The sequence below is a fragment of the Scatophagus argus genome, unplaced genomic scaffold, assembly GCF_020382885.2.
Source record: "Scatophagus argus isolate fScaArg1 unplaced genomic scaffold, fScaArg1.pri scaffold_51_ctg1, whole genome shotgun sequence".
Lineage (NCBI taxonomy): Eukaryota > Metazoa > Chordata > Actinopteri > Scatophagidae > Scatophagus > Scatophagus argus.
The window spans coordinates 11,080-32,345 of NW_025421245.1; the positions used below are offsets into that span (position 1 = coordinate 11,080).

General features: G+C 41.3%; 2 protein-coding genes and 2 long non-coding RNA genes across 4 annotated transcripts; all 4 read left to right on the forward strand.

The window, feature by feature from the left end:
* Nucleotides 1–6,244: 6,244 nt before the first annotated feature.
* Nucleotides 6,245–7,502, forward strand: LOC124055983. The gene is made up of 3 exons (XM_046382994.1): nt 6,245–6,768; nt 6,858–6,912; nt 7,324–7,502. Exons 1-3 carry the CDS (start codon nt 6,256–6,258, stop codon nt 7,500–7,502), a joined length of 747 nt encoding a protein of 248 aa, XP_046238950.1. The 5' UTR covers nt 6,245–6,255.
* An 88-nt stretch (nt 7,503–7,590) lies between these two features.
* On the forward strand, nt 7,591–8,567 carry LOC124055986. Its single transcript, XR_006842935.1, has 3 exons — nt 7,591–7,800; nt 7,891–7,962; nt 8,374–8,567. It is a non-coding gene; the product is annotated as an uncharacterized LOC124055986 (long non-coding RNA).
* Nucleotides 8,568–9,119: 552 nt separating this feature from the next.
* On the forward strand, nt 9,120–10,457 carry LOC124055984. Its single transcript, XM_046382995.1, has 6 exons — nt 9,120–9,166; nt 9,274–9,361; nt 9,458–9,606; nt 9,691–9,992; nt 10,074–10,235; nt 10,314–10,457. Exons 1-5 carry the CDS (start codon nt 9,140–9,142, stop codon nt 10,210–10,212), a joined length of 705 nt encoding a protein of 234 aa, XP_046238951.1. The 5' UTR covers nt 9,120–9,139; the 3' UTR covers nt 10,213–10,235; nt 10,314–10,457.
* Nucleotides 10,458–10,494: 37 nt separating this feature from the next.
* On the forward strand, nt 10,495–11,582 carry LOC124055985. The gene is made up of 4 exons (XR_006842934.1): nt 10,495–10,586; nt 10,871–10,960; nt 11,190–11,222; nt 11,326–11,582. It is a non-coding gene; the product is annotated as an uncharacterized LOC124055985 (long non-coding RNA).
* Nucleotides 11,583–21,266: the final 9,684 nt, after the last annotated feature.

Here is a 21,266-nt window from a genome sequence, read left to right on the forward strand (position 1 = left end):
ATTAAAAATTCATCATGTCTGAGTGGACAGTGGTCCACTACGGGAGGCGGAAGCCCCGCCGCCCTCGTGAATGGATGGAGGAACAGGTTAACCCTAACCCTGCCCGCTCCGCTGTCAGACAAAAACACCGCCTTCATCCAAGGACACCTGCAGATGGTTGTGAAAATTGCCAGTGTCTTTTTGCAGAGCTTCGTGTGACAAGGCAGCTGCTTGAATGCGAAATTGAACGAAATGATGAGCTGAAGCAGCTGCATTCTTCTACAATGCGTGCAAATGTGAGGGTCATTTCATTCTACTTACACATCAATATGACCAGTTCTGGACGTTAAGTCTGGATGTGTGCAACTCATTTCATATTTTTTCAGCTTATGAAATATAAGCGTGTGCCAAAAAATTCAGCATCAGACGCCTCTGCTTATGGTGAATATCACATTTCTATCAAAATATTTAGGATTATGAATCTTACTGGCACATGTTTACCATTGTGTAATGTCTAATTATTTATTTACATGTCCCTCAGTGAAACTGATGAGAGTTTCAAGAGAGAGTTGTCACCCCTGACACTGTTTATATTTTTTATTCTGGTTGCTTATATATTTATATAGTGTTGTTTTATATTTATTAGTTAGGTATTTTGTAGGTTATTGGGCTTATACCGGGACCAGGGAAACTAATTTCATTCCACCTCATGTGTGAAATGACAATAAAGCTCCTTGAATCCTATTAACAGCTAATCAATATGTTTTAATATGAATGTTTGTTCATGTTTGGTATTGTTTGGTCTCTGTAAATAATATTAATAAAAACATGGCCTAGACCTGCTGTCTTGAGAAAAATTGTATTAACATGACATTGACTCTGATTAGCTTATTGTTTCCCATGTGCATTTGAACACAGGTATCACATTTGGACCTTTAAACTATTATCATGATAGCATGTTAATATATTAGTATCATCTTTTGAGAACAAAGAACACTTACTTTTGTGGATTTTACTGCCAAGTGTGCAAATGATTATTTTTTTAAATAAAAAAATCATCATATTAATCATATTAAATGATTTTTATGGGGTTTTTTTTCTTTTGGTCAAAACAAGACAGAGGTAAAGGTTGAAGAGTTCCGTTCGGCAACTGGACATGGAGTTTTCTTGAAGATGTTTTGCTTCTCCAAGAAGCTTGTTCAGTTCAGATCTTTCTTGGATGAGAGGAGAAAACCATGGCCTGATGACTGAGAATCTTCACGGATAAGACAGGAGTAAAATTTGTCCAATTTTCATTCAGTATTTCAAAAATGTGTCTACTATTGTGCATCTGTTTCCATGTACAGGTGTTGTTTGAGACAATGGAGGAGCTACAGAGAGCAGAAGCTCCTATCTCCAAGTGTAGAAGGCGGCACAATGTCACAAATGGACACAAATGTCCAATTTGTGGCCAAGTATATGCTGATGTACCACAGCATCTCAGAGTCACTGAACGGGTTACAAACAAAACTGAGCTGGCTCTTTTGAGTAAATTTGCTCATCGACAGTAAGTGTCTTGATTAACTTGTAAGGAGTCAAGATGTACTGTATATTCGCTGACCCTACACATTGTTTCAGTCACTGCTCTTTATGTAATTGCTACACTTCTAATACACCAGGAATTATTTTCCTTTAAGCTGATCAAGATTTTTTTAAACTGTTTTTACTTCTACAGTTTCATCGCTCATCTGGACTGCCCAGTCCACCTCTGCCAGTCTAAATACATTACTTGACTTGACAAGCACCTACAAAAGATCCACCAACTTGAGGTATGTATTTGAAGTTGTGTTTTCTCTGTGTGTTTTTTGCTTGGTGAATTGTCTGTTGATCTATGGCATACATTCAAGGATTCAAGGCGCGTTATTGCCATTTCACACATGTAGAACATGAGGTGGAACGAAATTAGTTTCCCTGGTCCCGGTATAAGCCCAATAACCTACAAATACCTAGCTAATAAATATAGAAAACACCTGAATAAAAAAAAAAAATATATATATAAACATTGTCAGGGATGACAGTTAGAATTGGCCGTTACACCGACACAAAAAAGGGGCTTAAACCTGGGAGTGCGAGAAACTGCTGCAGTACTGAACGCCTCCATCTTGGACAAGACATGCATGCAAGCATACAGCTTATATATATATACATATATATACACATTACTTTGAAGTGACTGCATGATATGTGCGTATGGAGATATGTGGAGGACAGAACAAAAGAACAATGGCAGTTGTGAGCCGGATGTTCACTATTAAGATGGCGGCGTCCGTGTCGGCTGCGGCTGCAGTGGCTCCGACAGCGCAAATAGATTTACCGACAGATATATTGGCGAACAACTCATCAAATTCACGCAGCTTAGATAGGAACTGGCAGCGAACTTATCTAAACAGAGAGGAAGTGTTAGATCTGGCAGAAAACAGTGGTTATGGGCACGTAGACGCGTCCACATTGGAGCTCTTTAACAGCCTCGGACTGCTGCGCCAGCTACATCCAGCGGCCTGTGGTGCAGCGGAGCCTCGTACCAGCGGTGTCCGACAACGGGGGAGGCGGAGGCGGTGCGACAGGAAGAGGAAGCGGGGGTGTCGAGCGGGGCTCCGTCCTGCTCTCCAATGTCCGTTCCCTAGAGAACAAACTGGATCACCTAAAGCTAGAGATGACCACCAGGCGGGAAACGAGAGACTGCTGCGCCATCATTCTCACTGAGACCTGGCTGACTCCATCTGTACCGGATGACGCCGTTAGCATGGAGGGGCTAACAACATTCAGGTTAGACAGAGACAGCTCTCTCACTGGCAAATCACGGGGCGGTGGGGTCTGCATATACATAAACAACAACTGGTGTAGCAATGCAGAGAAGATCACATGTCACTGTTTTCCTGATGTGGAACTACTGACGGTGAAATTCAGACCTTTTTATCTGCCTCGGGAATTCACTGCTATCATCATCACAGCAGTGTACATTCCACCCAGTGCAAACACCAGAGATGCCATGAATGTCCTCTACCGCTCCATCAGTGACCTGCAAGCTGCACATCCAGAGGGGGTGTTTATGGTGGCAGGGGACTTTAATCAGGCCAATATGAAAACTGTATTTCCTCACTTCCACCAGTATGTGGATTTTGCCACGAGAGGCGAGAATACGCTGGACCTGATCTACAGCAACATCAAAGGGGCTTTCAAGGCAACACCCCGCCCCCACCTCGGCTCCTCAGACCACCTCTCTGTGATGCTAATTCCTGCATATAAGCCCCTATTGATCAGGGATAAGCCCACTGTGAAACAGGTGAGGATTTGCCCTGCAGGAGCCATGGATGCCCTACAAGACTGTTTCGAGTCTACTGACTGGGACATGTTTAAGTCAGCTGCCGTGGACATTGAGGAGTATGCTGAATCTGTGTCAGGATACATCCAGAAATGTTCGGAGGATGTTAGCGTGGTAAAAACTATCACCACCCGGGCAAATGAGAAACCCTGGATGACCAGTGAGGTACGTGCAAGGCTGAAAGCAAGAAATGAGGCTTTCAAGTCAGGTGACATGGTGGCTCTGAAAACAGCTAGAGCCAACCTGAACCGGGCTATAAGACTGGCCAAGCGCGCTCATGGACAAAAAATACAGGACCTTTTCAATGACCCCACTAACACCAGACGGATGTGGCAGGGCATCCAATCTATTACTGACTACAAGGCTCCTACCCCTTCCTGTGAGAACAACACTAGCTTCCTCAACCAACTGAACAAACACTTTGGGAGGTTCGAGGCACTGAACACCACCTCAGCAGTAAAATCCATTCCTCGCCCAGGTGAGCAGATACTCCGCCTGGATTCAGCTGATGTCCAGAGAACCCTGAGGAAGGTGAATGCCCGGAAAGCAGCTGGCCCTGACAACATACCAGGAAGAGTGCTCAAGGAATGTGCTGACCAGCTGGCTGGGGTTCTCACAGACATTTTCAATACATCACTTCACCAGGCGGTGGTACCATCCTGTTTCAAAACTGCCATCATCGTACCGGCACCCAAAAACAACACAACCTCCTCCCTCAACGACTACCGCCCAGTTGCACTTACACCAATCATGATGAAGTGCTTTGAGAGGCTGGTAAAGGACCACATGGTTTCTGGACTCCCCTCAATATTCGACCCGTACCAGTTTGCTTATCGCCGCAACCGCTCCACAGAGGATGCCATCTCCTCCACAGTCCATCGGAGCCTGGAGCATCTGGAAGGGGAAAACACACATGTGCGGATGCTGTTTCTGGATTTCAGCTCCGCATTCAATACCATCATTCCACAACACCTGATAAATAAACTGGCCCCCCTTGGATATAACACCCACCTCTGCAACTGGCTGCTTGATTTCCTCACCAACAGACCTCAGCGTGTGCGGGTGGGAAACAACGTCTCCAGTGTCATCTCTCTGAGCACCGGCTCCCCTCAGGGCTGTGTCCTGAGTCCGCTGCTGTTCACACTTATGACACACGACTGCTACGCCAGGTCCACTACCAACCACATTGTGAAGTTCGCAGACGACACAACAGTAGTGGGCCTCATCACGAACAACGATGAGCAGGCCTACAGAGAGGAGGTGAAACACCTGGCAGTCTGGTGTGACACCAACAACCTGATCCTGAATGTCTCTAAAACAAAAGAGATCATTGTGGACTTCAGGAGGAACCGGCCCAGCCACACCCCTCTCACCATCAACAATGTAGCAGTGGAGATTGTCAGCAGCACCAGGTTCCTGGGGGTGCAGATAACTGACTCTTTAACCTGGTCCAATCACACTGGCACTCTGGTAAAGAGGGCCCAGCAGCGCATGCACTTTCTTCGCCGGATGAGGAGAGTACAACTACCCGCTCCCATCCTCACCACCTTCTACAGAGGAACTATAGAGAGCATCCTGACCAGCTGCATCTCAGTCTGGTCAGCGGCCTGTAGTGCCTCTGACTGGAAATCACTACAGAGGGTGGTGAGGACAGCGGAGAAAATCATTGGGACTCCACTCCCTCCTCTCCAGGACATTGCAAGGAAACGCTGCCTGACCAGGGCCCACAACATCACCAGTGACCCCTCCCACCCTCACCATGGTCTGTTCTCACTGCTGAAGTCTGGCAGAAGATTCCGCAGCATGCGGTGCAGAACAACCAGACTCGCAAACAGCTTCTTTCCATATGCCATAAGACTACTTAACTCTACATGATCACTTCCCCTCCTCAACCACACAAACACCACTCAGGACTACAGCCCATTTATTTACTGTGCAATATATTTATATTCTGTACATCCACAAAAGTACTATTTATTACAAATACTCACTGTGCAATAATAATTACATATGTATATATGCTGACTGACTTTTTATACAAACTACCTCACTTTCAAGTACTTTTTACTGCATATTTATTTGTGTATATATTATATTTTTACTTTTTCTTTTATAAAGAATATGTCGGTAATTCCTGCTATGCTTGAGCCACTGTACCGAAATTTCGTTTGTGATGAAAATCCAAATGACAAATAAAGAAAGTCTAAGTCTAAGTCTAACCTGTGATAAGGTATAGGCTGGGAAGGACTGTGCGACTAACTGTGCGACTACTGAATCCTATCATTGAATGGTCACATAAAAAACATTAATTTAGATTAGATTACTACATTTAACATTAACAGTTAAACACTGAAATGTTTAGCCATATTGATTTAAAAGCATTGTTTGTTTAATCATTAATGTAGTTTTGTCTGTGTGGGAGGAAAGTGGATAGCTCCTAGCTTCTCTGGCAAAGTTAGCAGTTTGATATAAATGTGTTGTGCTTCTGGTGCTTGTTAGCTTGCAGCTGAATGTGATACAAGCACTTGTGTTGCTGTTTTGAGGAGGAGACTATAATCATTGTGTCAGTTGCTGCAGGTAGTCTGGAAGTCCGCAGAATTTTCAGCAAAGGGATTTAAATGTAGAAACTGGGTTTATAGGGATGTATTAGTCTGATGACTTGGATGTCTTCCAAGTTCCAGTGAATAATACCGCAGTGCTTTATGGTTCTTCCCAGGTTATGGTGTGTGTGAGGTCCCTGTTCGGTTATTGTGCAGTCAGAAATGCTGAATTTATTTAGTGCAGCTCATCCTGCAGACAGCACTTCATACCCAAAGTTTGAATGTGGATGGCAGTGAAAGTAAATAGAAATACTGACATATAACACTTGAATATGTTTTACTCCATAAATCATTCTTCCACATTTTCAGAAACCAATGGTAAAGCTTTACATTCAAAAAGCCAAGGACAGACACATTACCAAGGAACTGGCACTCCTAAGGGCTTCAAATCCCACACCACCAATGGTTTCGCATCTTGATGAAGTGGACGATGCAGCAATTGAAGAGGGAATCAGGAGGGCAGTGGAGGCGAGGTTACAACCTGCTTCTTCTGTGACTTCCAGTGACCACACCACTGCAGGTGTGCAGCCTTCTTCTCTTTTTCCCTGCAAGGCTCCCTGTGACCATACCAGCCCAAACGTGCAGCCTGCTTCTGCCATTGACAACGAGGTTGCCTGTGACACAACGGTAGAGCGAAATCCAGCCAGAACACCTTACCAGTCACGTACACTACGCAAAACACTTTCTGCTCTGAGGAAACCTGCAAGTGGGTGCAAGAACTGCCAGGTTTTGTTTTCTGAACTGAAGGTGGTGAAGCAGCTGCTGGAGTGCGAAATCGAAAGGAATCATGCGCTCAAGCAGCTACATTCCTCAACAAACCGTACAAATGTAAGTATGATATTAGTTCACTGATGCAGCATGTCAAAAATTCTGTCAGTTATTTATGATAAATAAATTTGGACTTTTTTGTATTCCAGGCAGTTAAATATAGCCAACAAAAACCTTTCTCACCGAGCAAAGCCCCGCATTATGGTGAATATTACACTCCTATCAAAGTTGCTAGTTATGAACTTCCTTAATGCTGCCCACTGCTCCTGTGTGTGTTTCACTGCATGTAATTTGCCGGGTGTTGCATGTGTGTGTTCAGCTAAGGATGGGTCAAATGTAGAAGACGAATTCAGTGTGTGTGTGTAAAAATATATATACTGTCAATAAAGCTGATTCTTCTTCTTCTTCTTAATGGACAGGATCTACAAAGATTGTGCAATGCATGCCTGTCTATACTTTTTTGCTTGCCATGAGGAGTGTTTCCATATCCAGTGTGAACGCCTATGGATAGAGCATGTTTCATCACTGTGCAGATTGTAAAGCCCTTTGAGGCAAAGGATTTAGTAATGTAGGCTATGACGGTATATTTGATTTGATTTATGTTTGTCTCTTCAGTAAAACTGGTCGAGGAGTTTAAGGGCTATACAGAAGGAGCAAACCCAGGCAGGAAAACACGTGAGAATGCAAAGCAGCGAGCAACTCATGTTATCCAGTTTCTGGAATTCATGGCAGACTCAGCAACTCCAAACGTTGACCTTCTTTTCCTGGGAGACCATGGTAGAGTTCGTGGGTAAGTACTAAATTTTAAGGATTATCAGTGTCCTGAAGAGTAGAAGATATGATCTAATTTATATTTTTGACTCACCAGTTTTGTACAGCACCTCCAAGAAAAAGGGTTTAAACCAACAACCCAGAGAAATTATTTAATGGACGCTGTGGCTTTCATTAAATATGTTTCCAACATGTCTCCACCATCTGTCCGACTTGGAAATAAAAGGATCAATGCCCTCTTGATTGAACTGAGGGCACGGATTAGAGACATTGGCCGAGAAGTAGTTGGACACCAGCTCAGTGTGCGCAGATCTAAGTCTGGTAAGTTATAGATGCAAATCTCCACTCCCATGCATCACATCATTAAAGCTTGGAAAAGTGTTTAATGAATTGTATTAAAATTGTTTTCAGATAGACTTGTCAAAGCAAAGAAGCATGCTTTGTTTATTGAAAAGGCTCCTCAGAAGATTGCTGATGCACTGGGTATGGATCACTGCTCACTGCAATTAGTTGATCTGTAAAACATTTCTATATTTTTCTTGAGAGCGACACAGAATCAGCTCTAAGTTAAGATAGAGCCCTGTAGATTTTTACATTTTAGGTATGTGCGGGTGTAATGATTAAGATGTCTTAGTGGTTCTTGGATGGGGGGGACAAGACTACTGTGTGGTTGATATATACAGTGTTCTTTCCTGGCTTTTACAGGTGACATTGAAAAGCAACCAGAGATCCAAATAAAAATAGAATTATTCTTTGGACTGCTTGGTGGTTACATTATAGCAATAGCTGGCCACCGAAAGGGTGTTGTCATCTACATGACAGCCGAAGAGGTTGAGACAGCAGAAAAAACTAAGGAAGGTGGTCAAACAGAAAAACTTTCTTTTGATTTAATAGGTGGAACAGCACAAAACCCAAAGGTATTTTGGATCAGCAGCCGTATACTCTAAGAACGAGCATGACTGGTTGCGCCGTTAAAACCGACTTCGCAGAGAGATTAAAGGAGGCTCACAGGCATCTACTTTTTTCCACAATGCCAATGGGGGTGTCCTTGATAAGCTGCCTGAATATTTCAAGAAGGCCTGGGAAGAGATGAATTTGTCATGCCTGGTGTTTTTTGGTTATGCTTTGTCTTTTGATTTCTGTCCATGTGCCATGTTTCATGTTTGTCTTGTGCTTCCATGTATTATGTTCAAGGTTTTTGTCATGTCCTGTTTTATTTTGAAAGCGTCACTTCCCCTGTGTGTCCCGTTTTCATGTAGCTTTGCTTTGGTTTTCCTGATTGCTTTCTCCCTCCTGATGTGTGTCACCTGTGTCTCGTTGTCTTGTCTATTTAGTCCTTGTCTTCCCAGTCACCATTGTCAGAGCGTCTGTATTTTTTCCCCTCCATGCCATGCCTGGATCTGTGTTTTTTCCCCCACGTCATGTCAGGATCTTTTTGCCTTGCCATGCCATGCCTTGCCATGTTTTTTGTAGATCTTCTGTCACAGTAAGAGTGAGCCTTTTGTTGGTTTTTGTTCTAATTAATTAAAAGACATTTGTTTTTGGGATCTGCCTGCCTGCCTGCCTGCTCTTTTTGACTCTGCATCGGGGTTCAGTAAATTTCTGCGTTAGCGACGCCGACCAATCGTGACAGAATTTAGGGACTGCCCCCACATTCAACATGCTGCGTTCTTCCTGCTCCACTTATGTGAGACAGTTCTTGCATTTTTCAATGAGTTATATTGAAAGGTTGAGTGCATTATAGTTTTGTGTGTTTTTATTTAGTGTTTGTTTTTTTCATACCTACTCCTTTAGGCTAACCGGCAGCTGGGACGCGAAACCTACCAGAGAGTGGCAGCATTTATGTGTCATGATGCTAACACAGCCAAAAGATTTTACCAAGGTTCTTTAAAAAAATAGCTTAATTAATACCAAACATATTCTTCCTATGTTGTAGTATACATCAACTGGTATTTATTCTACCTTTTCCTTCACCCAGCGGAGGATCCAGCAGAGGTCACACTCCGGAGCAGAGCATTGACCACACGAGCAATATCAACATATGCAGCAAAAAAAGAGGAGGAGCAGGAGTCATCGGAACCAGATGAACCTGTGAGGAGAAGGCTGTACCAGCAGCACAGAAAAAAGGTGCTGGTATTGTCAAAGCAACAGGTAAGCGTTGGGATTCAATCCAAAATGATGAAAATATGCTTGTTTCTTTTCTATAAGCAGATGGTGAGAACAGCTGAAGAGGAGGGTGCAGGTGATGTAAAAACAGCACTGGATCAAACAGCAGAGAATTCAGAAGAGGAGGATGACACCATGGCACAAATAACTTACCAATTGCGCAGAAAAATCTTGCCCCCAAACCAGCAGAAAAAAGTAGAGGGTTGTTTGGATCATTTCATGAGCTTTCAATCATGTCAAATGTTTTTTTTGTCCTTTCCCTTTTCTATAAACAGAAGACAGTGTCCTTCAAAGAGGATGATGGGATGGACCATCATGGGGTTGAGTGCCCCGTCCTGCAAAGAGGAGTGAGAGTTCAGTACTTCCGCAGATATGAGATATGATCTTTCCGTTCAAAATATATCAGAATATATTTTTATCTTCTCTAGAAACACATGGAGAGCTCATCTGGAGAGGATGGGACAGGTGACTGGAAACCCACGCAGAATGACTCAGATGGCGATTCAGAAGAGTCTGAGGAAGAAGTTACATGAAGGGTTTCCAACCTGCCTAAGAAAAAGAGAGTGAAGCGCTATGTCCTGCAAAGACAGGTTAGAGTTGTCATCAGTTTTTGATGCTTTATGATTTCTCAATCTAAAATGAGTAAAATAAATCTTGATGGTTTTTAGAAACAGATAGAGAGCTCGTCTGAAGGAGATGGGACATACGATTGGGAGGTTAAGCGGCCCATCCTGAAACGCTGGGTGAGACTGGTCATCAGTTCCAGTGCTGACACGCATACCAGAATCTCTCTATCCAAATTGAGCAAAATATGTCTATGGTTTTTAGAAACAGATGGAGAGGTCTGTGATAATGATGTGATCAAGTCAGGGAAATATGTACCAAATGAAAGAGAAGATTCAAAAGAGAACCAGAGAAAGGAAGACATGATGCAAGAACAGGTTGGTGAGGCTCGGTCAGTTTTTAGCAAGGTCACATGAAGCAGCAGTAAACAAACTTATGGTCGTGGAGGCCCATTTACAGAAAAAGTATTGAGTCTTTGCCACTGGAGGTGTTCTCAAATTGCTAAGAAGTCACCACACAAAAAAAAAACTTGATTGAGAAAAGACCTGCAAATTGGGAATTGAAGTTCATTTTTTGATAACTCTATTTATTTGTAAACAATAAATGTCATTACAGTATGTTTTTTGTTAAGATTATTACATTTATGTTGTTAAATTTACAGGATGAGAAAGCACTGATGAGCCCATCTCGAGTCCTACCACTGAATACAGCCAGCGTTACACTGGATCTTGTCACTCTGAAGGCACCTTTAGTAAGTATATTTGACAATATATGTATTCAAATAATTAAAACTGTGTCAATAAAATGACTTATATTTAGAAACTGAAGTTCGGCCATTTTGTATAAGTGATCAAAGGAATTTTCTGTGCATGTCAGTCAAAATGACATTAGTGAAACTGATCTGAAAATGTTAACATTGTTAAATGATAAATGTTCTTACTTTGAAGTCAGTATAATGTTTATTTGACCCTTTACACCAGACGGACAAGATTGAAGTGAAAGTCCCTGCTGATGTAAGAACACACCAATTTAACAACTCTGGAAATTACAGCTAGATAAGCTACGAGCTACAATATACTTGAGCTTTTATTTGTATCTGTTTTTCATGATTTACAGATGCAGCGTGTCTTTTTAAGCCCAGAAACAGCACGCATTTTGAGAGCTCATTCAAAAAATGTTGTGTTTCACAAAAGCAATACAGTGAGGAAGCATTTTCAGCAGTCAAGGAGTGAAGGGTTAGGAGGAAAGGGTTGTGCCCGTACCCTAAAAGGGTAGGGAGGTGCACGGTCCTTCCTCTGGCCGGGGCCGCCACTCCATTGGTGGTTCCGCTGGCGCCTCCTGCCGTAGCGGACCACGGTCCAACCCTCATCATCATAACCCATTGTTTGGTTATGTTTACCTTTTTCACTTATTAATTAATTAATTAATTTATTTATTTGTGTAATTTCGCCTGTTATTTATTAATAGATGAAATGTACTATTTAATATTAGATTAGGACTAAGGGGATAAAAGCAGGATCGCAAAATATGCCAACCACTTTCACTGGAATAACTTGGGCTAGGAAGGTGGTAGAGAGATGAAACCAAATCCTACCCCCCCCACCAAATGTGGCCATGCCCTTTCCAACGGTACCACCCCCGAGTTTGTACGACATACGGTTCCGGAGATACAGCAAATTCCAAATCGTGGTTCATTTCTATGGCTGAGTGTGTGTGTGAGTGTGCGTGTGTGTGTGTGTATGAGATTGTGTGTCTCTGTGTGAGTGTGTCTTTGTGTGTGTGTCTGTGTGCGTCTGTGTGTGTGTGTGTGTGTGTGAGTGTGTCTGTGTGCGTCTGTGTGTGTGTGTGTGTGTGTGTCTGCGTGTATGTGTGTGTGTGTATGAGTGTGTGTGTGTGTGTGTGTCTCTTTGTGAGTGTGCGTCTTTGTGTGTGTGTGAGTCTGTGTGTGAGTGTGTCTGTGTGCGTCTGTGTGTGTGTTAGGGTTAGCGTTAGGGTAATTTCCTGTTTTTGCGGGAAGTGCCGCTCAAGAAAATCACGTGACGTCCATGCGCATTACGTAATCACGTAGGATGAGGAATATATGAGTGTAACTCCTCTGGTTTTAAATGCAAAAAGAATTGTTGCACTACCTTATTTGGTTGTGATTTAGGATTGCCAACTCCCTGAAAAATAAATGAGGGACACCTCATTGGCAGGGCAGGCCGGCCCGATTACATTCACCCTTGCTGGCGTCGTGAATCTTTTTAGCCCTTGTTTGTATGTGAGAAGCAATTTTTTAAGTGCTTGTTCAAGGGGGAATGTTGGGCTCTCTCTATTTCACAATTTAATTCAAGAGTTTGGTCTAGACCTGCTCTAATTGGAAAGTGTCATGAGATAACTTTTGTTGTGAATTGGCGTTATACAAATAAACTGAATTGAATTGAATTGAATTGAATTGAATTGAAATATTTGACTCAAACCTGAATTGAAGTAGATGCAGATTTGAGTGATATGAACACATGGAAAATAAATAATTATCAGCAATTTATTTTTAATACAAAACAACAAAATTAACAGAATAAAATATCCGTCCTGCTTAACTTAAAACTGTATAAATTAACATAAAACAAATCAAAGCAGAACATAGTGCACAATTATTGCAATAAGAAAAGTGCAAACATAAAGTCTGAGGGAAACTTGTAAACAAGAAACACTTGGCCATGACTGTAGCCTGCAGTTGTAGTAAGCCTATTTATTTTTTCCATCTGTACTTCTTCTGAGCTCTTGCTGCAGCAAGGAGCTGTTTGTCTTTCAGTGCCATTATGTATTTATTTGCATATATTATCTATCAATTGTATTTATTTGTCATAGCCATCAATAATAATAAAATATGGTTTATCACTACACTGGCAATTGTTTCATTCTTACCAGCCAACCAGGCGAAGCTGCTCAGTGATCTTCTGGAAGCACTTTGCTTTCGGTCCGTTAGTCCACCATGGGCTATGGAGAAAGTCCGCCTGCACACAGTGCAGTGCACTTTATAGATGTTGTCACGCACTTTTCCCACCCATGTGTTTCCTTCTTCCCATTCCTCTTGGTATTTTTGCATTCTTTTCTTTTTTTTCTCGGAGTAGTTGCATTGCTACTAGAAGGTGTAACTCCCCGAGACCTGTAAAGCACCGTCGGCGCCACTGTCGTCCATGCTGCTTTGTTGTTTTCCGGTATCTTCTTCGCAAGCGACAGTACCTCGACCAATGAGATGAGCGGAGATGTGAGTGTGCTGTCATCTCATTGGTCTCCGAGCAGGAGAGGCTGAGAATAAGTTTACCGTAAATTTTCTTATTAAAGCACCATGCATTCATTCATCCCCTTGACATTTTACACACTATTTTTGATCCTCAAGGTAATACGGGACAATATGCGTCCCTTTTCAGCTCAATACGGGAGGCATACTTTTGTTTTTGAATAGCTACGGGACGATTGCATTTGTCAAGGGACGTTGGCAACTGTATCGTGATTCTACAGACATTTGAAAGTAAATATGCAAATGTGAGCGCCGGCGCAAGTGTATATTGTAATCTCGCGAGATTTGATGGATTTAAAATAGGTAAGAAACTGATTATAACTTTATACTTATATTAGTTCATGCTTGTTTGTCAAAAAAATGAAAGGTAAGAAAATAAAGAGTCATTAAGGACAGTTGTTTTGAATAGGCTACCTGTTTAACAACATTTTGAGTGCAATTACAGCAGTTTTGGTCATCTAATGTGAGCACTGCAAAGTCTGCAGCTCAATTGTTTGCATCAGAAAAACATATGGGTGAAAATGAAGTGACAAAATGCCAGAATAAAGACCCAAGGTACCAACATCTCCATGCACCTGGATTGCCAGACATGACACAAATTAGCATGTAAACAGTGGCTAGGAAAGCAGACAGCAAACTGGTTCAGCAACTAATTGAGTCTATCTGACCCTAAAGGCTGCAGCATATTTCTAAAAAGCTCCATACTCCAGGATGAGAAATATAGTTAAACAAGGCTTTTGAAAAATGGAGAGCCATTACAGAATCATATCCTTACTTTACTTAAATGTCAGGCTTTGGATGCACTGGAGGAAATGCTGGTTTTCCCTCTGCAGTGATTTGGACTGCAGTAACAATTTTAAATGTTAGTTGACAGGTTTACATATTTTTTCTTCAATTTTTACTCTTCTTGGACATACCGCATCAGATGCCTCTGTTAGACTTTACCAGGGTTTTTACCCTAAAAGAGGTTGTCTTTGGGTCAAATTACTATGGCATAGAGGCATGTCAAACTGGTCCACAGGGGGACAGTGTGGCTGCAGGTTTTTGTACCAACCAACCATGAGCACACCATTTGACTAATCAACTGTCTGAAGATGGAGATCAGTTGATTAAATGAGTCAAGTCTTGTGTGCAGCTACATGGTTGCAAAGAAAACCTGCAGCCACACCAGCCCTCCTGTGGACCAGTTTGACATGCCTGGCATAGAGAGAGAATGCCTGAAAATGTGGCCAAGGCCCTTGTGGGCCCTTGACTCAAATTTACTTCTGCATTGAAATCTTGGGAGGACTAGCTATAATTATTAGTAGTAGAGTTGTAATGGCTTTCTACATTGTTTTCAGGGAGCTCTTTTAGACTTTGACAAGGCTTTTACCCTAAATATTTAAGTACAGAAATAAAGAGGAATATTACAATAACATATTCAAATATTGTGTTTTTAAAATGCAAATGTATCATTGTTTCTATCAAACCCTACAGATCACACTGATGTTGTTAATCCTTCAAGCCCCAAAACATTCCCATGGCTTTGGTCTTGCTCATCAGTCTGATGTCAGTACTTCTGACATCCACCCGTGGATTGAATTTAACCCTCTTCTGAATACCAAGTAGCACTAGGACAAGACATCAGCCTCGGATGCCATTTCACCCTTGATCCTGTGGATTTTGGTTCCTTGGAGACTGAGTGGACGGTCGACCGTTCACATGGTCGAGTGGAAAAGGAACATCTCATCTGTTACATTGATGATGTAGTGCACCACTTCTTAGGTTTTGAAGGCCGATTCTACTTTTCCTATCCAGATCCCCAAGATGGAAATGCTTCACTAACCATTACACGTATTAAAATCATTGATAGTGGTATTTACCATTGTAAAGTAACAAAGGGTAGGGAAATCCAAAGCAGGCAGATTAAGCTGATGGTAATGGAGGAGGTGTCTGTGCCAGTTCATGGTTCCAATGGTGGCCCTGAGTCCAATGTGGACTTAAAGCTGAGGAACAGGTCTTCATTAGTCACCACCTTTCCCCTTCAAACTGCAGTTTGTGGACATCTACCAAAACTTCTGCAAGCACTCAAGAAGACTTGTCTTCACAAGGCAATGCAAAAAATACCACAGGAACCACCTCTGTAATCACCACAGGAACTATCACAGGAACCACCACTGAAATCACCACAGGAACTATTACAGGAACCTACCGAGATTTTGGAAAGGTCCATGACATTGCTGAAACCCCCACGGTTGATTTAAGCCTCACCACGGAATCTCAAAACACTTCATCACAGGATAGGGGAGTGTCAATCGGAGTGGCTGCTACCATTACTTTCATTGTTATAATTTCAACACGCACAATTTTCTCCTGCCGGAAACAAAGAAAGACAGCAGAAGTCTGAAGAAAATGTCTCAGCTGATGAAGCAAAGTGTGCCCGTACACAGCCAGAAAGGACCGCGGTAATGAAGGATTTGATGTAGTAGTAATTACAGTTCTTGTTTTTTAAAATAATTCATTAAATATAATTATTTAATAAATCTAAATAATTTTTATGTTAAAGATTGTAGACATTGTGGAGAAGACCTGGAATTTGTGGGAGAAAATGGGCATGGAACTTGAAGACATACCCAAAAACCGATAAGGCTCATTAAGGTGAAGGTTAGAAGCTTGATTTATTGTTCATAAAATGTTTACATCAGAAGTGTAAATGTCATTTTTGTCCTTGGCAGGGGGAAGATTCCACAGAAGAGGTACCTTAAACACAGAATGTTGATTTTGAGGGTCAGAACTTGAGCTGAAAAATCACATTTCACTGCAGTATTGAATTTAAGTTATTATGGAGTGAGCCGAATGTTCCATTCAATTAAAAGAGCTATATTTCTCTCTCTTGTTTTGTAGATGTACAGGTTATGGGAGCATCACTTCCAGAGGTGACCAGCTTGTGAGCATTAATTCAGCCCAAAGAAAGGCATCTGTTAGACTGAGAAAGATTTTACCCTAAAGGGTCTTGTACAGACAAGTTTGGTCTCATCACAGTGGTATACTGAGAAAACGGATGGGCCCTTCTGAGCCACAGGACCACTTGGGGCCATCACTGAATTGAAAATGGTTGTAATGTTTATAGAAGTATGTATTACATTACATTCTGACATAATGTATCATAGCTAGAATTTGGTTATAGTATGGTCACATGGAAATGTTGATTTTCAACAGCTATCATACAAAGATAGTGGAATATATTGACTGGTTGGGTGTTTTCCCCTGGATATACTTAGATAGTGGACCAAAGTGTGTATACTGAGATATTGGATACTTCATAAATAGGGATACAGAGATCCAACTCTTGTTAATGTTTCCAATGTTAAGTGAAGTTTGAGTTCACTTTGGTTAAATAAACTTTCCTCGAGTTTTTTGTTTTGTCAAGTTTTTTCTACATTAAGGGCTCTTGAGGCTATATGTTGGGTTCATGAGCCTTAACGTATTGAGAAGCTGGTCTCGAGTGTTTCTTTTGCATTAAAGCCTCTTGAGGCTAGATGTTGGGTTCATGAGGCTTTATGTATTGAGAAGCTGGTCTCGAGTTTTTTGCTTTGCATTAAAGGCTCTTGAGGCTAGATGTTGGGTTCATGAGGCTTTACATATTGAGAAACTGGTCTCGAGTTTTTTTGTTTTGCATTAAAGGCTCTTGAGGCTAGATGTTGGGTTCATGAGGCTTTACGTGTTGCGAAACTGGTCTCGAGTTTTTTTGTTTTGCATTAAAGGCTCTTGAGGCTAGATGTTGGGTTCATGAGTCTTTACCTTTTGCGAAGCTGGTCTCGAGTGACTTCTTGAAATTTGGGGGCAAGTTTTGGGAACGTCCTCACGTGGTAGATATAGAAGTCATGTGTCCCGGGGCCACCATATACAGTAGTAGCCATTCAGTTCTTCTCATCCAGACTAGATGGCTGCCAATTACCTGCCAATTTCCAGTGGCTGGAGAGATCCCCCTCCTTCTCCTGGGCGTGTCTATTTTTTACTGTAACTCCTCCTATTTATTGTATCACAGGCTATGACCATTATTATATGACCATGCTTCTCTCACAGAATTCACGTCCCTCACAGTCGCGGTGTATGAATGTCCACTGACTGCGAGAGGTGGCACTTTAAGTACCACCTCTGTCAGTCAGTAGAAATTCAGTCGAGATGACATAGGCAACATAACCATTGTTCTTGTTTAGAAGTAAAATGATAACACAGCTAGCTAGATAGTAGCGGAGCTGCACTGGCTCCACTTTTATCTGGAAAAGGATAATCTATTCTAATCATACCTTCTGTGGAATATTTGATTACAGTGTATTGAAGCTAACATTGTGAAGCTAAAAGGAAAAGCACATGTGATGAACAGCCTTTTGGAAGATGTTTGCAGTTGTGCACACATTCAGTGGATGTCTTAGGCCAGGGAATTAGCATTAACATATAGGAGAAACAGGAAATACAATCCAGGCTAGAATAAAACAACACCTTTGTAACATCAGGAATAATAAACTACAAACTCCTTTTAGTTAATCATTTCCGTTCCCACCCCACGCAGGGATGTTGGATCAACAGGCTGAAGACTCGGATCCCTCTGGGCCTCAATGTCCATTAGGGAGGGTTTCTCCTTCCTTTCTCCCCCCCTTCGGGGAGAGAGAGGAGGAGCAGGAAGGAGGCGACACTATTTATGCCACCTTAGAAATATTTGAGGAAAAAAATAATTACATTATGCAACTTCCATAATGGGCCATCCCTCTTGAATATGGGCGACTATTGATATTTTTACTAAAACACTAGTCATTTAAGTAAGGAAACCTAGCATAGTATGGGTAGAGATATTATGAAATATACAATGGACTCTTAGCACATGGATTCCCTCCCATTCAATTCATTATCTCACTGCATGATTTATAGACTATTTAAGACATGCACACATGCGTATGTGCATATATATATATATATATATATGTGTGTGTGTATGTGTGGGTGTGTGTATGTGTATATATGTGCGTGTGGGTGTGTATATATATAGAAGTGTTGTCTTTTTTATAAATTGTGTGTTCAAATAAATTAATGTGGCATGTATTTGACTTGGTGTTTGTACTATTTATAACACATAGTACTTTGATATACTGCATGATTTGCTGTGATATATTAGCGATTTTATGAATCTTCTTATCTTCTATTCTTCTGAAATCATGTACTTATTTATTACTTATTTATTCTATTATTTATTTACTATTAGCACTTACTATGAGACCTTGTTCTACTCATGCTTACCTAATAAGGACCCGACATAGATTCATTTTGCCGAAGGCATCAAGGAGGATGTATGTGAGTGTGGGGGTAGCACTCTTGCCCTGGCCCCTGTGCCAGTGCATTAAAAACCAGAATCCTGATAAAACTAACCCTACACATGAAACCATTAAGAACTTGCTATTTTCTCAATTCTGCATATGTCTGATAAAGAAAGTACTTCGCAAACATGTTTCCCTTTGAACTACAGTCAGATTTACATAAACAGCGTTCTCTCGCTGAGATAAGGCCAAAATGAACAAGTAGTGTGTGTAGCTGCTAAACTTCACAATAAACACATCAAACCATTAAGAACTTGCTATTTTCTCAATCCTGCATATGTCTGATGAAGAAAGCAGTCTGTAACCATGTTTAGAAGTGAACTGCAGCCAGATTTACAAAAACAGCGTTCTCTCGCTGAGATAAGGCCAAAATGAACAAGTAGTGTGTGTAGCTACTAAACTTCACAATAAACACATCAAACCATTAAGAACTTGCTATTTTCTCAATCCTGCATATGTCTGATGAAGAAAGCAGTCTGTAACCATGTTTAGAAGTGAACTGCAGCCAGATTTACAAAAACAGCGTTCTCTCGCTGAGATAAGGCCAAAATGAACAAGTAGTGTGTGTAGCTGCTAAACTTCACAATAAACACATCAAACCATTAAGAACTTGCTATTTTCTCAATCCTGCATATGTCTGATGAAGAAAGCAGTCTGTAACCATGTTTCCAACTGAATTATAGTCAGATTTACAAAAACAGCGTTCTCTCGCTGAGATAAGGCCAAAATGAACAAGTAGTGTGTGTAGCTGCTAAACTTCACAATAAACACATCAAAGCATTAAGAACTTGCTATTTTCTCAATCCTGCATATGTCTGATGAAGAAAGCAGTCTGTAACCATGTTTAGAAGTGAACTGCAGCCAGATTTACAAAAACAGCGTTCTCTCGCTGAGATAAGGCCAAAATGAACAAGTAGTGTGTGTAGCTGCTAAACTTCACAATAAACACATCAAACCATTAAGAACTTGCTATTTTCTCAATCCTGCATATGTCTGATGAAGAAAGCAGTCTGTAACCATGTTTAGAAGTGAACTGCAGCCAGATTTACAAAAACAGCGTTCTCTCGCTGAGATAAGGCCAAAATGAACAAGTAGTGTGTGTAGCTGCTAAACTTCACAATAAACACATCTACGTCATATTTTCTCAATCCTGCATATGTCTGATGAAGAAAGCAGTCTGTAACCATGTTTAGAAGTGAACTGCAGCCAGATTTACAAAAACAGCGTTCTCTCGCTGAGATAAGGCCAAAATGAACAAGTAGTGTGTGTAGCTGCTAAACTTCACAATAAACACATCTACGTCATATTTTCTCAATCCTGCATATGTCTGATGAAGAAAGCAGTCTGTAACCATGTTTAGAAGTGAACTGCAGCCAGATTTACAAAAACAGCGTTCTCTCGCTGAGATAAGGCCAAAATGAACAAGTAGTGTGTGTAGCTGCTAAACTTCACAATAAACACATCAAAGCATTAAGAACTTGCTATTTTCTCAATCCTGCATATGTCTGATGAAGAAAGCAGTCTGTAACCATGTTTAGAAGTGAACTGCAGCCAGATTTACAAAAACAGCGTTCTCTCGCTGAGATAAGGCCAAAATGAACAAGTAGTGTGTGTAGCTGCTAAACTTCACAATAAACACATCAAACCATTAAGAACTTGCTATTTTCTCAATCCTGCATATGTCTGATGAAGAAAGCAGTCTGTAACCATGTTTAGAAGTGAACTGCAGCCAGATTTACAAAAACAGCGTTCTCTCGCTGAGATAAGGCCAAAATGAACAAGTAGTGTGTGTAGCTGCTAAACTTCACAATAAACACATCAAAGCATTAACTACGTCATATTTTCTCAATCCTGCATATGTCTGATGAAGAAAGCAGTCTGTAACCATGTTTAGAAGTGAACTGCAGCCAGATTTACAAAAACAGCGTTCTCTCGCTGAGATAAGGCCAAAATGAACAAGTAGTGTGTGTAGCTGCTAAACTTCACAATAAACACATCAAAGCATTAACTACGTCATATTTTCTCAATCCTGCATATGTCTGATGAAGAAAGCAGTCTGTAACCATGTTTAGAAGTGAACTGCAGCCAGATTTACAAAAACAGCGTTCTCTCGCTGAGATAAGGCCAAAATGAACAAGTAGTGTGTGTAGCTGCTAAACTTCACAATAAACACATCAAACCATTAAGAACTTGCTATTTTCTCAATCCTGCATATGTCTGATGAAGAAAGCAGTCTGTAACCATGTTTCGAAGTGAATTATAGTCAGATTTACAAAAACAGCGTTCTCTCGCTGAGATAAGGCCAAAATGAACAAGTAGTGTGTGTAGCTGCTAAACTTCACAATAAACACATCAACGCATTAAGAACTTGCTATTTTCTCAATCCTGCATATGTCTGATGAAGAAAGCAGTCTGTAACCATG